The sequence below is a fragment of the Copadichromis virginalis genome, linkage group LG18, assembly GCF_057382275.1.
Source record: "Copadichromis virginalis isolate Kocher_CV1m ecotype Utaka linkage group LG18, C_Virginalis_male_GT1.1, whole genome shotgun sequence".
Classification (NCBI taxonomy): domain Eukaryota; kingdom Metazoa; phylum Chordata; class Actinopteri; order Cichliformes; family Cichlidae; genus Copadichromis; species Copadichromis virginalis.
In genome coordinates, this window is record NC_140635.1 from 17,352,600 (window position 1) to 17,371,385 (window position 18,786).

General features: G+C 41.0%; 3 protein-coding genes across 5 annotated transcripts; all 3 read left to right on the top strand.

Moving 5' to 3' along the window:
- Positions 1–440: 440 nt before the first annotated feature.
- On the top strand, positions 441–5,798 carry h2bk1 (H2B.K variant histone 1). 2 transcript variants are annotated; one of them, XR_014916342.1, is made up of 4 exons: positions 441–671; positions 771–1,016; positions 1,646–1,734; positions 5,749–5,798. XR_014916342.1 is itself a non-coding variant. In XM_085438752.1 (2 exons), exons 1-2 carry the CDS (start codon positions 558–560, stop codon positions 1,005–1,007), a joined length of 351 nt encoding a protein of 116 aa, XP_085294878.1. In that variant the 5' UTR covers positions 441–557; the 3' UTR covers positions 1,008–1,092. The 2 variants fall into 2 exon arrangements, 1 of the variants encoding a protein (XP_085294878.1); XM_085438752.1 differs by lacking the exons at positions 1,646–1,734; positions 5,749–5,798 and having other exon boundaries at positions 771–1,092.
- A 7-nt stretch (positions 5,799–5,805) lies between these two features.
- Positions 5,806–10,708, top strand: asb10 (ankyrin repeat and SOCS box containing 10). 2 transcript variants are annotated; one of them, XM_085438750.1, is made up of 5 exons: positions 5,806–6,221; positions 7,816–8,083; positions 8,503–9,007; positions 9,523–9,636; positions 10,010–10,708. In XM_085438750.1, the coding sequence occupies exons 1-5, from the start codon at positions 5,906–5,908 to the stop codon at positions 10,193–10,195; spliced, it is 1,389 nt and encodes a 462-aa protein (XP_085294876.1). In that variant the 5' UTR covers positions 5,806–5,905; the 3' UTR covers positions 10,196–10,708. The 2 variants fall into 2 exon arrangements, with proteins under 2 accessions (XP_085294876.1, XP_085294877.1); XM_085438751.1 differs by lacking the exon at positions 5,806–6,221 and adding an exon at positions 6,242–7,126.
- A 1,599-nt stretch (positions 10,709–12,307) lies between these two features.
- gbx1 (gastrulation brain homeobox 1) lies at positions 12,308–14,973 on the top strand. Its single transcript, XM_085438749.1, has 2 exons — positions 12,308–13,198; positions 13,855–14,973. The coding sequence occupies exons 1-2, from the start codon at positions 12,748–12,750 to the stop codon at positions 14,367–14,369; spliced, it is 966 nt and encodes a 321-aa protein (XP_085294875.1). The 5' UTR covers positions 12,308–12,747; the 3' UTR covers positions 14,370–14,973.
- The last annotated feature ends 3,813 nt before the right edge of the window (positions 14,974–18,786 follow it).

Below are 18,786 nucleotides of genomic sequence, written 5' to 3' on the forward strand. Positions count from 1 at the left end.
TATAACCTTACATGTCTGGCTGATTGTCACCTAAACACTGGATATGACTGCAAATGGAACTCAGAGGTGTTGTTGATAAATGTTATGATGCTTAATAGCATCCACATGTTTGGTACATTTAATGACCCACGAGGCAGAAGGAAGATTAAAGTGGATTGCAATTAAATCAAAAGCAAGTATAGAAATCCGCTTTCAAGCGCATGTCGAGTCTTTAAAACTAATGCAAGTCCGCCACCCAGTGGACACCATTGTTAGGCGCAACATCCTAAATATAGAAATCTACTTCCACTTGCAATAAAAAATGTAAAACTAAATAAATAAAGCCACTAAAACACAGAATACGAAGGAAAAAAGGAATAATACTATTGTGATAAATAACCGTTCTCATGGTCAGTATTTGGCTATACTTTGATGTCTATCAGTCTAGCCTAGAGAAGCAAACCAGGTGAAGTAAATTAATGACTAATTAAGGCACGCTACATAAGCAGCTGCCCGTCAGCCAAGCTTTGGGATAACCGCTCCTGAATAAGTGGATATAGCAGTTTTGACTAGTTAACATGACTAACGACGTATCCAAAAAGAAGGGGAAGAGTTCAACTGAGAAAAAAGCCAAAAGAAAAGCCAAAAGAAGAGAGACTTACGCGATGTACATCTATAAAGTTTTGAAACAGGTGGGTGAAGAAGAAGAAAGGCGCAACGAACCTTACGGCTGCCTCGGTTTTCTTTGTCCTCTAATTAAGTTGCATGGCAACCCTTCTTCCTGCCCTCAGGTTCATCCGGACACGGGGATTTCGAGCAGAGCCATGAGCATCATGAACTCCTTCGTCAATGACCTGTTCGAGAGGATTGCCACAGAAGCGTCCCGCCTGGCTCAGTACAACAAGCGCTCCACCATCACCAGCAGAGAGGTGCAAACTGCGGTGAGGCTGCTGCTGCCCGGGGAGCTGGCTAAACACGCCGTGTCTGAGGGAACCAAGGCCGTCACCAAGTACACCAGCTCCAAGTGAAAACTTCCAGTGCGTTATGTTGAGGAATTTAAACTTGAGAGTTGGCAGATTTGTAAGCTGGTCATTAAAATATTTCACAAAGCCATGATCTTCTATTTTCTTTCCCCCCCAATAAAGTAAAGCCATCGTGGCTGGTGTCGCCACTAGATGGGGTAATTGGATCTATCTCGTTCAGATGCACCTTCAAAGGGGACTTGTGCATTTCATCCTTGCATAAGTTGTATACCGCAGTGTGATGGCAAACTAGAAATTACTCATTTGGAAGCCAGTAGCACTCCGCATTTAAACATTAACATTCCTTTCACCGGCTTGATAACTTTTATAAAAGCCAATAAAGTCAATACAACAGCAATAACCCTTTAGAAATTCTACCTTAGCAACCCATTAGTGCACTGAATGCTATCATGTTTTGTCGGGGAGCTTGAATATTTCTATATATCAAGAATGTCCAAATTAAGCTCCATTAGCGAATTTTCTCTTACCACAATGAGCGAACATGGTGTGGTAGAGGTCTGCCATATTTCACCGGTACAGTCTAATGTATGGATCTATATGTCTGCTGGATGCCGTCCATAACAAACCTATTGAAAACATGGTTCTGATTAAAACATGACATCACACTTTCTTTCTGATTACAGATGCAGATTACAACAGCAGCAGGCACAGGTGGGCACTTAAACAGGTGTCTCCAGTTTCACCATGTAAACTTGAACCTGATCACTGCCAGGTAATATCGCCTTGATTTTTTAACGTATACTTTCTATTATGATTCGAGACCTCATAGTCTGTACGACCACAAATAATAGTCTCTTTTTCACTTCAGACATCGTCATCATCATCGTCATAACAGTTTTGATATTATCAGAAGCACCTGAGTGGTTGTAACTATGAAAAGTGACGTTAGAAAATTAGCTAAACTATAGCTTAGCTAGCTAGCAAGTCATCCTGTTAACCCTGACGACGATGAAAGAATGAAGGGAGGTTTATTTAACATGTGTGAGTGTATGCTGACTTATGCCATGTACTGAAACAAAAAAAGTGTCTTTGGTTTTGGTCACTAATCATTTGAACTCATTTCCGGATTGTCTGTCCAGCTACGAGAAAATAGAAGAAAAAAAAGTAAAAGAAATAATTTTTAAAAGTTATTTCTGAAATTTTGTCCATCATGATAATGGAAAAAATGAGATGATAATTTTATAAAATAAAAGCAATTACTTAATTGAAGGAAAACTTAGTGGTGTTTATAAGTTTCGAAGTTTGGTATGTTGTCAACATTTGTTTTGTGTTGTTTTTGACTAAATACACACTAGCCCTCTGTTTACTTATATTTTAAAATACAGCAATCTTTTCACTTATGATGAAGTTCATGCAAACCTCTGCAAGATCTTTATCTGGCTAGGTCATCCTTAAAATTGAAATATTTATAAACTAACAGAGGAGATAAAGCAACACTGTGTCCTTGTTATGCATTATAATCAGGTTTTTAAGAGACGGCACCATCAGCTGAATGCTACTTGATTACAGGATAATGACACTAGCGTTTGCACCAGTTCAATCTGCATAAAGCGGAGGAACTGATAAAGGTCTCTCTAATTAGGATGGTGTTTACATCGGGCTTTACATACACCTATTAGACTGCACTTATCAACGTCCCACAAAGCCAGACTTACTGTGATAATGCAGGTTGCCACTGACTGTTATTGTTGAGATACCATCTCAGATATTTCCTAGTATTCTTGGTAATGATATGACATCTAGAGACGTTATTATGAGGGTGATACGGCCTTTAATGGCAGTGACTTTGTTCATAATAATCGTGGCCATTTAGGTTTTGTGTCTTGCACTCTTCCCCATATCCCCTCTTATGCCTATGCCTAGTAGTAGTCATCGCTGTCTCCTTTAGGCAGACTGCTATGAACACATTATGGATGGGTGCATTAGTGAGTGATGCAGAGCCTGGGATGACTTGCCTTGTTTTCATGTGAGAGTGCATCATTAGAAAATGTTCCACTTGGCAGGGAAGCGCGTATTAACTGCAACCGCAATGAAATGAGGTTGTGATAGATGGTTAAAGTTATACAGGACTATTAGGTTGAAATATGAACCTCTCAATTGTCATGATGAAACAGAGGGCTATTTGCGTGGTGATCAGTGCATTGAGAGACAATTGGAATCTGCAAAGACCCATACAATACATTATAGGTAGTGGGCTAAGGGCTGAAAGAATACAGAAAAAGTAATCATGCTTCCACTGAATGGTCTGGGGCTACTGTTCAATTCAAGGCTCTATAAATTCATTTAGGTTCTTCACCAACATCTCAAGCATTGTGATGAGATTTGAGGAAAATTTGCAAACAGGAAACCTCACCTAAGCCCAGTTGTAGACTTTTATGTGTCACATGTATAGAAGCAAAGCATTGCTGATTAGTTATCCAAGATGTTTAATGGTATGAAATATGCAAAGCAGATTGTGTGTGCCTAGCTTAATACAACTGGATGAACTATAGTATGATACAAGGAAAATTAGAACAAGTGAGCCCGGATTAAAATCGGAAAATACATACAGTAAGTGCAACAGCTAGCTTGTCTTTAGATAATGTCAATAGCCAATTAAACTTGCCTATCATCTCTTATCAGTTGTTCCACGACCTGAATGCAAACTTCATGGCAGGCATGTGCTGAAATGTGTATCTAGCGTATTAACCAGCACAGAGTTGCTCAGGCACTGATCTCGCTTTTTCTGATAGGAATAACATGAAATAACACATAAACCACTAAGATAAGAAACACCTGATGGATAATTGATCCATGTCTAAACTTGCACGGTCTTTCTGACTCTCTTAAGCTAACAGCAGAGCCAATTGCAAACACATTAGCATTTAATATTACTGTAATTACTGTGTACATTTCATTATGTTCCCAGTATATTAAATGACTGCTCAGTGTGGAGGGAGGGCTATAGTTTAATTTCTTTCTGTAGTACTGTGGCACACAGTACTCAAAATAGCATTAAGAGCCTCATAATCAGAGGGAACTAATTGCCTATGATTGCATAAATGAAGTGCCTCGCGCTCATCAGGGCCGTTGCTGATGTCCAGCCTCTTACTGACTGCCTTGGGATAGGAAGGTGGTTGACCACAATGCAGAAAGCCTTGGAGAGGCAGCTACTGGTGGGTAATGTGAGGAAACCATAGATTTAATATGTCCACAGGGGGCTGTGAGGGCAGGGGGTGTTACTGCTGCTGATGTTTTTTTGTTATCATCAGAGTTGCCTCCGCTTCACAGAGAGAGAAAAGAGGGGAAAAAAGGAAACACGAATGCCCACCATTTGAGAAATGAATTTATCGAAGTGGCTGTCTTTTTCCCCATTAGTAAGTGTTTAGTTCAGCGTTTTAAATAATTGCGTTACCAGGAATGATATTTAAAATACATTTGGGAGTCAATGAGGCGGGAAAGTGCCTACATGTTTTGCTGATGACACCCGGGCCATTTGGAAGACATCAAAGTAGAGAGGAGGTAGCCCAGATGCATATTATAAACTCATTATGTATATCATTTAAAAGGATGTACTCCAGCCGCAAAAACAATATTCCTAGTCTCTCTCTGGTAATGTGTGTTTTCAAAGTTGAAACTCTTACTCGCCTTCAGTTTAATGTGGCATCTATTACCAACTGTAACATAAAATAAATGACCTTGATTTCCATACCAGAACAGTCGTTAAGGTATAGATGAGATGCGGCTCTGCCTCTGTGTTTTCGAGTAGAAAAGAAGGTAAAACCTCTTCGCCAATATCGTGTATTTCTCCACCTGTGGCGCAAACTTTGTTTTCCGCAGAGCTTGCAGGCATCTTAATAGACTCCAACATGAAGGCGGATAAATACACCTTAAAAAGTGTGTTTTTGATACGCAATGTATCAAATACTGCTAAAATTAGATGGTGATGGTGTCAAATTGAAGGTCACCCTTCCATCCTTGGTGTCTACAGAGCTGTGAGATCTGTTTTGTTATGGGTTTTTTGTTTTGTTTAGTTTTTTTCTGCTGGGTAGAATTTCTACTACTGGAAAATGGTTGTTCATCAGTCAAAAGAGATGTTTGTCAGATGCCTAGCGAGTAGGCTTAAGAGGCTTAATTATGTGCCGTCCCTCCGCCATCAGAACACTACACGTGGGGCAGAGTGACACAGCGGTTGCCAGTCATTCAGCCTAATGTTCTAATGCAGGGAGCCATGTGGATACATAAAATCCATTAAAGCTCTTGGAAAAAAAATACTGAGCTGAAAAAGGCATTCTGCTAGCTACTCAGGGGCTTACAAATAGGGCATTCTTATTTGCTCTTCCTCTAAGAAAAATGTCATGGCAAAATCTGACCTTATAGGTCTGGAGATTTTTTATTTTTTAACATGTTTTTTTTTTTTTTTTTTTGTTAAAACAGTGAAGGTGAACAGTGGACAAAAAGGTTCACATCCACTGACTTTTCAGACTTATTATGCTCAATAGATTTAAAGTAGGAAAAGTTGAAAGAACCACACTGAAAATCAGTAGTTTTTAAGCCTCCTTTTGGTAAGGTTTTGCTAAATTACATGTAATTTTAGTAAACATTGTATTACTTTTAAAACAGCATGCACTGGGTTTGATACTAGCAGCCTAACAGAGAGACTTTATAACTTTGCTGGAGGCAAACAGGAGAGGTTTGAGTGGCTGCGTGTGAGACATAAAAATAGCATTTACTTGTCACGCTGCAGGGAGGGTCTCATGCCGAATATCAAAACAACTCGGTGAATCAACCCTGTGAACAGCCGGCGGGTACAAAGTGGACATCAGCCAGAGAGAGTGAAATAACAACAGAAACAGAGAGAAGGGACTTGTTAGACATAATCATACACATATCGCACAACAAGCATGTCGAGAGGCAGCTTTGTCTTCACGTCCATGGCCTTGCGTTCTCTTGAACTTGACAAGGACACGCTAGAGAGATACAAGTACAGCAGGCAACTTGCCTCTCATAATCTGAGTAGCTATATGCTGAAGAAGGAGGCCAACAACAGAGCACTGCTGAAGTCCCTGCCACCAGCTGTCTGCCACGATGTGGTCATCCACAATGCTTTGTATACAGGAGACCTGGAGGCTATGCAGCACTTTTTTCCTAGAGGATCCACAGCAAACCTCATCATTGAGCCACAGGGAGGGGAAATGCGCTGGGCTGCCAGAGGGGAAGGTAAGAGACAACATCTGTCTTCATCAGTGATCTAAGAAGTCACATGAATCGGACCGTATTTTCTCGAGATTGGCATCCAAAATCAGAATGGTTTGAACACAACCGATATTTCCTGTGATTTCACGAAAAAACTAAAGGCAAAAACATATAAAGAAATCACTGCTGTGCATTGCTGAGCAACGTGCATCTGGCGCCTCTCGCTCAATAAATCAATGCAATATTTATAGCCACAGAACCCGAAGAGCTATTTATAGAAACCATCATATGCCCACCACATAATCAGACCTGCGAGTCATCTGTTTGTTCTGTGCAACAGGACAATCCATTAGATTCAGTTGTGACCCTTCCATTAAAGACTGAGTCAGTGTCCGTTTTCAATAACTTGTTTCGTCACTGGCAAAACATCATGAAGGACTTTTTTGTTGTTGCGAAATAATGTGTCACTTCTAATTTCTTAGACTGCAAAACTGTATTAGCTGGATAATTAGGCAGGTTACATGCAATGCAGTCATTGGCTCTCATGCCACTGGTTCAAAGGGTCAAGCACAATATCACATAACACCTCCCTGAAATAGCCCTGTCTGCACAAACAACCTGCATAAGTGGTGCTTCAGGAGAAACCTCACAACTAATACATTTTAAAAACAAATTAGCTCGCTGTAATATGGCTTACGTAGCACCTAAAGTGAAGTGGCGCAAACAAAAGAAATACAGAGAAGATGTGATCGCCACAGTCAAGGCTACAGGTTGTATCCTGCAGTTCTGGAACTCTTTGCTCGTGGGCGATGAGCTGACTATCCTCGGTATCGTGGATGATGATGAGTATGGCTACCTTATTGATGCAATTTATGACACCAGCAACTTGGAGGAGTGGAAGAACTTTAGATTTAACTACAGAGGCCTGAGTAGGTCCTTAATTTTTATGTTTAATCTTGCATCAGCAAGGTTAAACTAGATTTTGATGAAACATGTTATGAGTACATTAAAATGTTACGCTGTATACCAGGGATGCCAAATTACATTGAGGGTTACATACAGTCCACTTTGATTTTAAGTGGGCGAGACGGGTGAAACTCAACTTTGTCAGTGTAAGGATGTTTAACCAAACATCTGATCCCAGAGGTACCTTAATATAAGATAAAGAAGTGTAGTTTCAACATGACATCTCAGTTTTTCCCGCATGATAAATGTGTAAAAGTACAAAAAAATGCCTGGTAGCTCAGACTATCATGTATTTAAAAACCTAAGGTTTTTGTTCCACTGAAAGTTTTATGTTTTAACCAAGAAAAACAGGTACTTCTCTGTCATTTCATTCTTTATCTATTACTTAACTATGTCTATTAGTTTATAGCGGGAAAAGCTGTAAAACATATAAAAATACAGTTGAATTTCCAAAAATGTTTTCCCTATCTAATGTTTTCCAAAAGCCATCCCCTGGGCTGGATTGAAGCCTTGCCATACCTATTCTGGCCCCCAGGCCTTATTTTTGTCACCCCTGCTGTATACTATATCTGCTGAAGCATATATGTGACATATATACTTTATGGCTTGAGTTCAATGTTGGCTTCATGACACTTTTGCTCCCTGTTGGCAGGACTGTGGTCACTGACTTATGAGCAGGAGCTGACGACACCGCTTCACATCACAGCTGGCCGAGGCTTCGCGGACTGCCTGAGGCTCCTGCTGCAGCGCGGCGCAGATGTTGACCTAGCACCTGGCGGCACCACTGCGCTGCACGAGGCTTGTGAAAACTGCCAACCAGAGTGTGCCAAACTCTTGCTGATGCACGGTGCCAATGCCAATGCTGTCTCAGAGGACGGCCTTCTGCCTTTGCATGTTTGTACAAGCCCTGAATCCCTTGAGTAAGTGAAATCCAGTAAAACTATGTAAGGGTATTTTCATTCCTCATCTAGTTCAGTCACTCTTAAGCACCAGTACTTGAACTTGTATCCTTGTAGCTGCAAGGTTATATAAAAGCAAACAAAACCCCTGAGTATATTTACCTGAGCAAAAGGTGTATTTATTGCAGAGTAAACATTCTGTTGTTTCTGTCATTTCCTCCTTCAGGAGTTACATATTCCAGGAGCAGGAGGTGAAGCTACAAGTGACAGTAAAATATATTAAATTTGGGACTGCTGCTGCCCCTAGTTGTAAATTTTGCTGTAATATAAACAGCTGACAAAAAGCATAATGCATTAAAATGCCTTTGAATCTGAAAGGGAAAAAAAATCTAAAGTGTAGGAACAACTGATCTACCTGATTCTATTAATCCTGTCTGCAGATGTGCCAAGTATCTCCTTCAGTATGGAGCTGCAATCAACGGCTGCACTGTAGATGAATATGACACTCCTCTCCATGTGGCTGCCAGGAATGGCCTCCCAGACCACACTGAGCTGTACCTGCGTCATGGAGCTGCTGTGGACAAACAGAACTATGAGGGTCTCACCTCCATCAATTCTGCTTGCTCACAGCCCCAGGAGGCACAGGATCTCCGTAATTATTTCAAGGTGTGTCAGATACTGATAAACGCAGGGGCCAACATCCACACTGAGGAACAGGACAAACGCACTCCTTTGCACATGGCCTGTAAGAATGCGAACCCAGACATAGTGGATCTGCTGCTGGAAAATGGGGCCTGTGTTAACAACATGGACTATGGAGGTGAAGCTCCAATGCACAACATCCTGAAGGTGGTGGCCTACAAGATTTCCCATAGTCCTGAGAGGATTGTCCGCTCTCTGCTCAACCACGGCTCCATTCGGGTGTGGCCCGGTGCTCTTCCGAAGGTAGGGACCTAAATGCTTGAATATTACATGGAATCAGAATAAAACGTGTGGAGAAGCATGCTATCACGGCTACAGCCAATTATTCATCAAGGTGGCTCATTTTGCATAATTAGCAAGTACTGCACATGTAACACCTTGACTAAGATTTCTTTGAAACACTACACTGTTCCTTGCGATATTCCAGACTTCACAACTTCACATTCAAATCATTACCATCTCATGGCACAACATGAAGTGTTGCACTCTCAGCGGGAAACAGACTACAACTATCAGTGAACCCACGTGCACTACACAAAATGCCTGGTTCCTAATTAGGCAAGTGTTAATAGGAGATTAATTAGCACTAATTGCATAATTTCCAGTTAAACCCCTGGAGGGAAGACCAATCTGTTCATTTCACAAGTGTTTAATTACTTTATTTCTTCAGTTCTATGGAGTCACATGCTTGCTCGTGAACTTAAATGTTGATTGTTTAAATCGTACTGCTTTGCTCTGAGTTGTGATGCACCTTGCAGGTTTTGATGCACTGCTCCAAATCGCCACGCACTGTTGAGGTTCTCCTGAATGCCTACAGTCACCTCAAAGTCACGGACACCTGGGTTGAGTCCGTGTCAGAGGAGGTGTTTAAGGCAAGCTTTTTAAATGTGAAATTATGAATTAGGTTTACCATTTTTTAATTATTATTATTATTATTATGTTTAGTTAAATGTTTTAGTCTTCATTGTCTTTAAATTAATACTTTTAAAGTGACCCATCTCAACCCATCTTAGGTAGAGAAAAATATTGTAGTTTCTTATAAATATGAGGGCTTTTAAAAATGAAAAGAACATTAAGTAATTTATCATTATTTTATATTCAGAAAGCTATTTTTTAATCATTCATTTTTAAATATAAGCTGATTGCAAAACTAAACTCAGAATATCAAAGCATCAATATAGAGCCATCAATCTAGTATCAGTTCATCAGTTAAATCTATTTTTTGTGTGTTTCTGTCCAAAAAAGGAACACAAAGAATTTTATGAGTCAGTCTTCTCCCTGGAAATGACTCCTCGCTCGTTGCAACACTTGGCTCGCTGCAGTCTCAGGAGATTCCTGGAAGGCCGGGTACACAAAGTGGTCCCAAAGCTCGATCTGCCCAAGTTCATCAAGAACTATCTTCTCCTGGATTTCAGAGGATACATTCACTAAAAGTCCAATCTGAGTGTGAATATTTGTACCAAATATCGATGGTGAGAAAAGTCCAACAATGTGAATCAATACACAGATTTTTTTTAGGTTGCGTGCTGCCATACATAAGATTTTCAGGAGGCAGAGGCAGAGTCGTTTCCTGTCATGTTTTGATCCATGTCTCAGCGCAGAAACACGTTTGATGTTGCACCACAAGAGGGCGCTACAGACTAGAATTATTAAATTATGCAGTGGGGCTGCAGCTATATTGGTTTATATTTTCTTTACTTTTTTGATCACTTTTTCTTTTCTTTTTCTCTTACTTTTACACTTTAATTTAAAAAGGACGACTTGCTTTAAATTGTATACATAGTTATTATCATAGGTCAGCGCTAGGGAGCATAGTAATTATGTTTTGCACATCGAGTATTGCTATCAAAATATTTGCATTAATCGTTTGAGATGCCTGTAATTATATGAATATATGATTAAAACAGGCTTTAAATGAAAATAAAGTTTTCCACTACTGCTGCATGATCTGGTCATTGTTCTTTTCATGTTTCGTGTTTTTATATTTTTCTGTCATGTTTTTGCTTGTAGTCATTTTTCTCTGTGTGTGTTTACTGGCTGTTTTGTCATTGCCGCGTTTTTCTGGAAATTACTAATTTATAACACAAAAATATTTTAGGAAGCACCGGTATCCAATCCAGTATGCCCTCAAAAATTTTAAATTGAAATCAAATTAAGCAGAAATATGTTGAATAACTTTTAGAGATATTTGAATGTGTGTTGTGAAATTATTTTTAGATTTGGTTTTTGAGGTTAGAACAACACAGGCGAAAAAAAGAGCGCTTCTTCTGTTCCATTACTTACTGGGTGGAAAAGTTTAGATGGAGACGATCTGGACCTTTTTAGAATTATTACACGGGGGGAAAACAGCTTTAATGTGAATTTACAGACAGCAGATAGAGGTTCGGTATCATTTTTATATCCCTGCCGTATAAAACTTTGTTTTTAGTCATAAAGAGGTTGAGAACACAGGCCCTATTTTAACACAGTTTTAATTGGTCTTTAAGAAATGAAACAGGCAATCAGAATTTCGTTCACAAAGCGCGCAAAGAGCAGCAACGTAAACTCAGAATAACCCGAAAAAGAAAGGAAGACTAGCTCGGCAAATGGTTTCAGTAGATCAAAGCGAGGTGCTGCTGAAGTCACTTGCAATTATAAGAATTAGCCTTCCCTGGCCCTCCACTGCTAATCAGAGTCGGTGGTGATATGTTTATGTCCTCATGCAATCAGACGACCAGTTGGAGAGCCCGGGCACCCAGGACTCAATAGGGCTAATCATCATCAGTTCCCATTGCCATTTAAAAGGTGAGATGATCTGCGATTAAACCAGTGCTTAAGAAAAGAGATTTTTTTTCTTCCCACCCTATGCGACTTTGATCAGGGACAAATTACTTTTCCAAAAGCGCACAGTAAAATTAGTGCTTTATTTAGTTTCTAAAAAAAGAAAGAAAGAAAAAAGCACACGTTGTTTTAATTGGCATATGGCCAGCAAAAGAGATTAAAGTTTATAGATTTATAGATTTAGATTTGGGGATTACCGGTAGTAACTTTAGCCACTGTGAGTCTGTGTCCACACTGAAGTTGACCTTACAAACGGCTTTTATCTGAATCTAATTTCGCAAGCAGCATCTCTCTCTCGCTCTCTCTCTACCTCGCTTGCTCTCTCTCCGGGGAGCGATTGTCGTGGCACTTCTTCTTTCTGAAGCCAAACGCATTGTTTTTAGCCGCGGAGAATGGGAGAAACATCTGCCTCTCCTCCCTCCCGACTCTGATGCCCATCGGTCCCAATATTTCAACAAAAGCCACCGTTGTTTTATGCTGTCCCTTGAATCCAGAGTAATTACTTATCATCAATCAAAATTAATAATAGCTGATTGGGTTGGTGTGGTCAACGATTATAGAAGGGGAAGGGCTGGAACAGTCTCTCACACCGTTTTGCAGTCAATGGTGAACCTGGCAAAAGGGGAGGAGGGCTTGAGGAGGGGTGGATGAGGGGGGTGACTCGTCTATTTGGTCTCCACTGGGAAACTACCGCCTCTCAAGACGGCCAAAAAGTCAGAGGCTGAATAAGGAAATGAAGCGTAATTTGAGGAAGATGGATGAGCCCCCAGGGAAACACCCCCTTTTCATTCTTCTTGTATTGCAGATGATAACCAATGCGCTCTCGCCCTCTCTTTCCTCGCGCACACACACACTGTGCATCAGAGAGGGGTGAAGGGAGGAGTTGGAAAGAGGGGACAGATAGAAAGAGGGAGCGTGTGTTTATGTCTCAGTGTGTGACAAATAAGAGGGAAAGGGTAGCGCTGGTGCACACAACAAAGCGTCCGACTGACTGAAGCATTTAGAGCGCAGATATCCGAAGAAGAGGTCTACTTCCAGGGATGACAACACAGCAGAGGATCTACTTTCAATTCACGCTCTCTTTAAACTGAAAGTTTTGCTCGTCGTCGACGGAAGGACATTTGCTTTCAAGTTTTCACCGAACAAAAGTGTTTGCCTGCAAAATGCAGCGACCAGGCGGGCAAGGGACGGCGTTTTCAATCGATTCCCTGATAGGGACCCCTCAGCCCAGACCGGGACACCTGCTCTACACGGGCTATCCTATGTTCATGCCATACAGACCTTTGGTTATCCCACAAGCTTTATCCCATTCTCCTTTATCGTCTGGTATACCTCCACTCGCGCCATTGGCTTCTTTTGCGGGACGACTCACCAACACGTTCTGTGCCAGTTTGGGACAGGGGGTGCCGTCCATGGTTGCGCTCACAACAACGATGCCAAGTTTCTCGGATCCCCCGGACAGTTTCTATCCACCACAAGAGCTGCCTGGTCCACGTTTAAGCGCTGCCGACCCGGGAGCGAGAAGGCAAGAAAGCCCACACTCCGAGGAGCTGCACAGCCGGGACAAGAGCTCTGAGATGCTCAACTTCTCGGAAACTTTTCAGACAATATCAGGTAGGCTCAACCACTTCTACAAGTCATTCTCTTTCATTATATTTAAGCCTCGGGGGCTGCCGCGTAAAAGTGACCACTGTGCGTAAAATGCGATAAAGCGGAGATTAGTGGCCTCTTGGGTGAAGATGAATTAGCAGGTATAGTGTATAGTTCTAGTTAATCTCATCTTTTCACATTTAGAGCTCTTGATTAAAATGCATTTTACTAAATCCCGAGTATGCAGCATAAAGCGAAGCTTTATGAGGGAACTGCCGTTTCAGGCACGTTTGCTATTTTAAAAGGCCGTATTTGGAATGATTTCTGAACCAGTCTTTATTAAAGCATAAAACAGAGCTAAATGCCAAGAACTCCAGTCTATATGTGGATGCAGCATTTTCTAAGTTTCTCAGTTGCGGTGGAAACTTATGGAACAACTGAGTGACCACAAACAAACCGCTGATGATTCAGCATGACTGATCTGATTTTTTTCTGAAATTTTTTTCTGAAAAAAGTTCTTTCACATGATCTCTGCCAGCCTTTTTTCCCCAAAACACACCAAGTGTCGTCCAACGTTGTGAGACATCTGCAGCTGTCACCGCTGATTTGCGGGATCATAAACTATAAAATCACTAAATGCGTATGTTTGCGTGTGTTCTTTGTTTATCTTCGCATTTTAGGCGAGACCAAACTCTACAGTTCAGACGACGAGAAGCTGGACCTAAAATCAGCAGACACAGTTTGCAGCGACCGAGAGGACAGCTCCGCGGACAGCGAGAACGAAAGTTTCTCGGACGGCAACAACTGCGGCGCCCTGTCCCAGAAGAGCAAACTAAAAACGGGCTCGCAGGAGGCGCTACCGACCGGCAGCTCAGCAGGGAAGAGCCGGAGGAGACGAACAGCTTTTACCAGCGAGCAGCTACTCGAACTCGAAAAGGAGTTTCACTGTAAAAAATACCTTTCTCTGACTGAACGCTCCCAGATCGCACACGCACTCAAACTGAGTGAGGTGCAGGTGAAGATCTGGTTTCAGAACCGTAGGGCCAAGTGGAAACGGATCAAAGCGGGCAACGTCAACAACCGGTCGGGAGAACCGGTGAGAAATCCCAAAATTGTGGTCCCCATCCCGGTGCACGTCAACAGGTTCGCTGTGAGGAGTCAGCATCAACAAATAGAGCAAGGGACCAGGCCATGAACTGAGATGAAAATCCAAAAAAAAGAATATTATTAGAAACACTTGACTCTAGGTTCCACTGATTTGTTGAACGCATGAAGCACAAAAAGGATGTTCCAATTATTTTGTCTGAGGGAGAAGAGGATTTACTCACAGACAGACCAATTATTTGGCAATATGCTCTCATTTTTATTTATTGTTTCTGTTAATATGTAAATATAAATGGGTAAAAACTGGTACAAATGAGCACTATGAGATGCGACTGTAAAGATTTTTTTAAGTATTTATATGTAGGGCCAAACTGTTTTGTTGGTTATGTGCATGTCCTCATTTGATGAAGCTATTCTGGATTTCGTACAATTTGTTGGAGACATTTGCATGTAACTTAAGGCGTTTTTTGTTTGGCAAGTGTAGAAACCACCTTTTAAAGCTATTTGTGGAAGAACAAAAAAAATGTGAAGGAATTAACGACCAAACAAGAGACAACTGTAAAGTATATTGACCTAATAAATCGCTTTATACGAAAGCTGGAATCCAGGTTGAATCATTGTTATTAAAATGTAGAGCAACAGCTGTTGAAATCATTTGATTACGCTAAAATGAAAACAAAGGTGGCCTTTACTGTTTAAACATCACGAAAGATTATTGAACAAGTTCATTTAAAAAAAAAAAACTACGGTCAGGCGGCTGTTTTGACTAAAAATATATCCTGATGAAACGTTGAAATTTTATCATAAAAAATATTTCTGTTCATTTTTTTTGGACTTAGAAGACCTTTTTAAAGCATTTTTTTAGAGAGTTTCAGTGAGGCGTTAGAAGCACATTAATGTCTGTTTTTGTGTAATTTCATAGCTTCTGCTGCACATCTGTTAGTCTTAATTTCCTGAAGTTGCAAATTCTTTTAGAATCTATTAATTATTTATTTTATTTTATTTTTATTTTATTTTAGATACATCAAGGACCTGAGACGTGGAACAGTCTTTTTTAAGGTAGCAGCAGCAGTGATTGATTTCTCTTTAGGAGGCCATGTTGTCTCAACTGAACTGATGGATCCTCATTAGGCTGAGCACATTCAACACTCTGTAATGAACTTCTCTATCAGCCACTGCACCGACACAAACAGACATCAGCTCTTTAATCTCGTGGCGCTAAAAATGTTTTTTTGTAAATCGATCCAAAAAGAACTAAATATGAACAAGAAGTCATTTAATAGGACGCATTAAAGTCCGCTTTGAAGGCATAATTTATTGGTGCTGTGTCACCTAATAGATACGAGATACTTTATGCATCATTTTAATACAACTAATATCCCTCAGAAATGTCGACATCTTTCGAGATTTACTAAAATATGAAGTATTTCATCTTTTGTTTCAATGGCCGAAGTAGACGATATTTATAAGTTTGATTTCTAATGAATGTTATGATTGTAAGAAGCTATGTTGCTCCTAAAACGCGGATTTTCTTCAGGATACATACACAGACCTGTAGCTAGTAAATGCAGTTACTCGTCTTGTACTTACAGAAACAGACCTGAGCGAATAAAAGCGGTGCTAAATGAAATCAAGTCGGAAATTGTACTCTACATGCCAGCAGTATTAACATAATCTCTAACCAGAAACAGATACCCTATTACAGGAGGAAGGCTTGGTGTTTTTGTGAAAACTTTCATCGCGGTCCTCGGTTTACACGCTGTCTCTGAGCTGCTTGCACAAAACCTTATGTTGGATTTTTTTAAACTTTATATCAGATGGTCTTCGTGATTCCAGAAAGATTCAGTAGACGTCAGATCACGTTTATTTATTTATCATTTGAAATATGATAATGGGGCAGGATTCCTCAGATAATTAATATTTCATGAAATTAAACTTTTGCCACAATAAGGTGGGTTTGGGTTTTTTAAAAAAAACTAATCTCAAATAGCAACAGACATCTATAATAATCTTTACATTTAATTTTCCTCACGCCTCTGTTGAATACAGGCTTGACCTCAGAGCATAAACAGACACTTCATGACCCGGGCACCCATGAGTAGTAAACTTTATTTCACCGTCCACCTCATGCATTAAGATTGTGACACTCACATGGGGATTCAAGGAGTGATGATCGTGTGAAGGTGCAGTGGAAGTTTGATTATGGTCCAAGAGCTGACTAACATAGTTGGTTATTTCCACGTCACTGTGCCAGAGTGCCACAGCTATTTCAGACCCCATGCATGCGCTGCATGGAGGGACTGACGATGAGGAGCCATGACAAAACTCATGATAGGCACTGGCTGTTATCACTGAGATCCTGCAGGTTTAGAGCTGTTAGTGTGGAAAGAAATAATATTGCTGTTATTATTAATGAATTATTAACGTGCAGAAGCTTTCTGGAGGAGAGTAATGTGTAGCAGACTTGAGTTTCTCGGGTTACTGTGTTAATCCATTCAAAGTTTCTAACAGTCTGTTCTTTTTAAGCCGCACATTCAGTAAACACTTCAATCTCGAGACTCCATATTCTGCCATTGTGCTACTTGAATCACAAATTGAAATATCAGAAGTTCTTTCCAGCAAAGACGTGTAACTATTCCCTCATTCCCACCTGCAGAGAGAGAGAGAGAGAGAGAAAGGGAGGGAGGAAAGCGAGGGAGCTCATTACTGGCTTGGTTGTGTGAGTGTGCAGGCTGCTCAGCGCCGACTGGAGGCCTGACTTCTTGGGAGGGTCCGGACGGTCGTGGCTACAGTGATGTATGGGCAGATGCATCAAATCGCACAAGATAAACAAGCGATGAGTTTCATCAGGGCCATCATAGCTTTAATTTGGCTGCCTAATGAGTCAGATCTAGTGGCGGAGATAAGAGTTGTCAGAGGCCCGGCTCTAATGAATTTCTTGCCACTTGTAATCAAGGTTGCCTGTCTGAGGGGGGATGATTAATGGAACCCTGGAGGATTCCCTCGGCCCTCAGCCTTCATTACAGCTAATGCATTCTCAGGCAAATTAACAGCAAAATGCAGGCAAAAGCCAACGGGGAAGGGGAGAAAAAGTAAGGGAAGAAGGAGGGAAAGGGAGAGAGTGATGGGAACAGAGCGTTTATATAAGACAAAGGAGTGAGAGGAGGGTGAAGAGGAAGATGGCACGGTGGGTATGAAGCAGCCAGGTTGGGCAGCAAGTAGGGAAAGAGAGGTCGATCACTGAGAGGATGGGGAAATGAGTATGGAGACGTGGGGCAGTCAGGAAGGGCAGGGTGCAACATGGATGTACTGCTCAGACATGATGGAGCTGGAATTGATAATGGATGTTTAAGTCTGTGGGGGATTCAGGAGAGGAGAGAGGGTCAGGGCAAGAGAGGATATAATTACTGGTTAAAGAGACTGCAAGATTGAAAAGAGGAGGAAAAACAGGGAGCAACAGAACACATCCACATCAGGACAGGCAGCAAGGAACATGTAAGATAAACATTTGTTCAGTGCCACCTTGATGCAGCATTCATATCAGGACTGGGTGCATCACTCACTGCCGGTGACCTGCGGCCAAGCAGCTTCTGCATAAGGGAAGTATGGATTTAATGTTTGCAAATATGGTCTCGTCAGGTCTTTGTGTGCCCATCCATCAGCCTCAGACCCACCTCTGCAATCTCGGAGGCAATTTGTCTGAGAAGAGGTGGGCGGCAGAGAGCCCTCCTCACTGTTTAGCAAGCCCTGATGAAATATCAAAACACACGGCGGTGCAAACAAGCGCTCCAGTCTCACCACAACAAACACAAGTGGCCGGGGTCTGCCAAGACACGAGGCATGGTAATAAATTACAAGACCTTTTTTTTCTCCCTAGGTAAGAACAGACAAGCACTAGTTTAGATATGTGCGAGTAAACCCTTTAAATTTTGACATTAAAGACCTTGAAGGTTTATAAATCTTAAATCTACAATTATTATTATTAAACAAAACACAAGAGTGTTACCTGATCTTGCAATAGTCCCACAGACTACCTTTAAAGGTTCATTTGATATCATTTTTTTACATTCCCTGGGTTTCATGGCCTGCTACCTTAATCTGAGTTAACTCTCAGCTCTTTGTAAGCTGAACTTTTCCTCCAAATAGTTGCTCATTGCTATCAAAAGCCAAACAGGAGGAATTGTTAGATATATATCTCATGATTAGTGCATAGAGGCCAAAAAGAGAAGGAGTATAAACGAAAATAAGTTCAAAGGAATGTGAGATGGATTTGATTTTTCATGACAGCAACCGAACACCTCCCATCTAATGCTGCTAAAGGATAGCTGGTGATAATGTTATTCTAAATTAGCCCTATTAATTTCCTCCCTCTGAGGAGACTCCAGAGGAAGGTCACTAATCCGCAAGGTGAAGTAAGCAAAGACAATACTACCCAATTACTAATAAGGAAGTTGGTTGAGAAAATTTGTTTTTAAGAGCTTTAAAGCGTGACATGGGGGAGTCAGTCT

Excerpts from the sequence above, each read along its gene's own strand:
- h2bk1 (XM_085438752.1), top strand. The coding sequence starts at position 558 with ATGACTAACGACGTATCCAAAAAGAAGGGGAAGAGTTCAACTGAGAAA. Across the intron at positions 672-770 it reads TCTATAAAGTTTTGAAACAG|GTTCATCCGGACACGGGGAT; the intron begins GTGGGTGAAGAA and ends TCCTGCCCTCAG.
- asb10 (XM_085438750.1), top strand. The coding sequence starts at position 5,906 with ATGTCGAGAGGCAGCTTTGTCTTCACGTCCATGGCCTTGCGTTCTCTT. Across the intron at positions 6,222-7,815 it reads CTGGGCTGCCAGAGGGGAAG|GACTGTGGTCACTGACTTAT; the intron begins GTAAGAGACAAC and ends CCCTGTTGGCAG. Across the intron at positions 8,084-8,502 it reads ACAAGCCCTGAATCCCTTGA|ATGTGCCAAGTATCTCCTTC; the intron begins GTAAGTGAAATC and ends TCCTGTCTGCAG.
- gbx1 (XM_085438749.1), top strand. The coding sequence starts at position 12,748 with ATGCAGCGACCAGGCGGGCAAGGGACGGCGTTTTCAATCGATTCCCTG. Across the intron at positions 13,199-13,854 it reads AACTTTTCAGACAATATCAG|GCGAGACCAAACTCTACAGT; the intron begins GTAGGCTCAACC and ends TTCGCATTTTAG.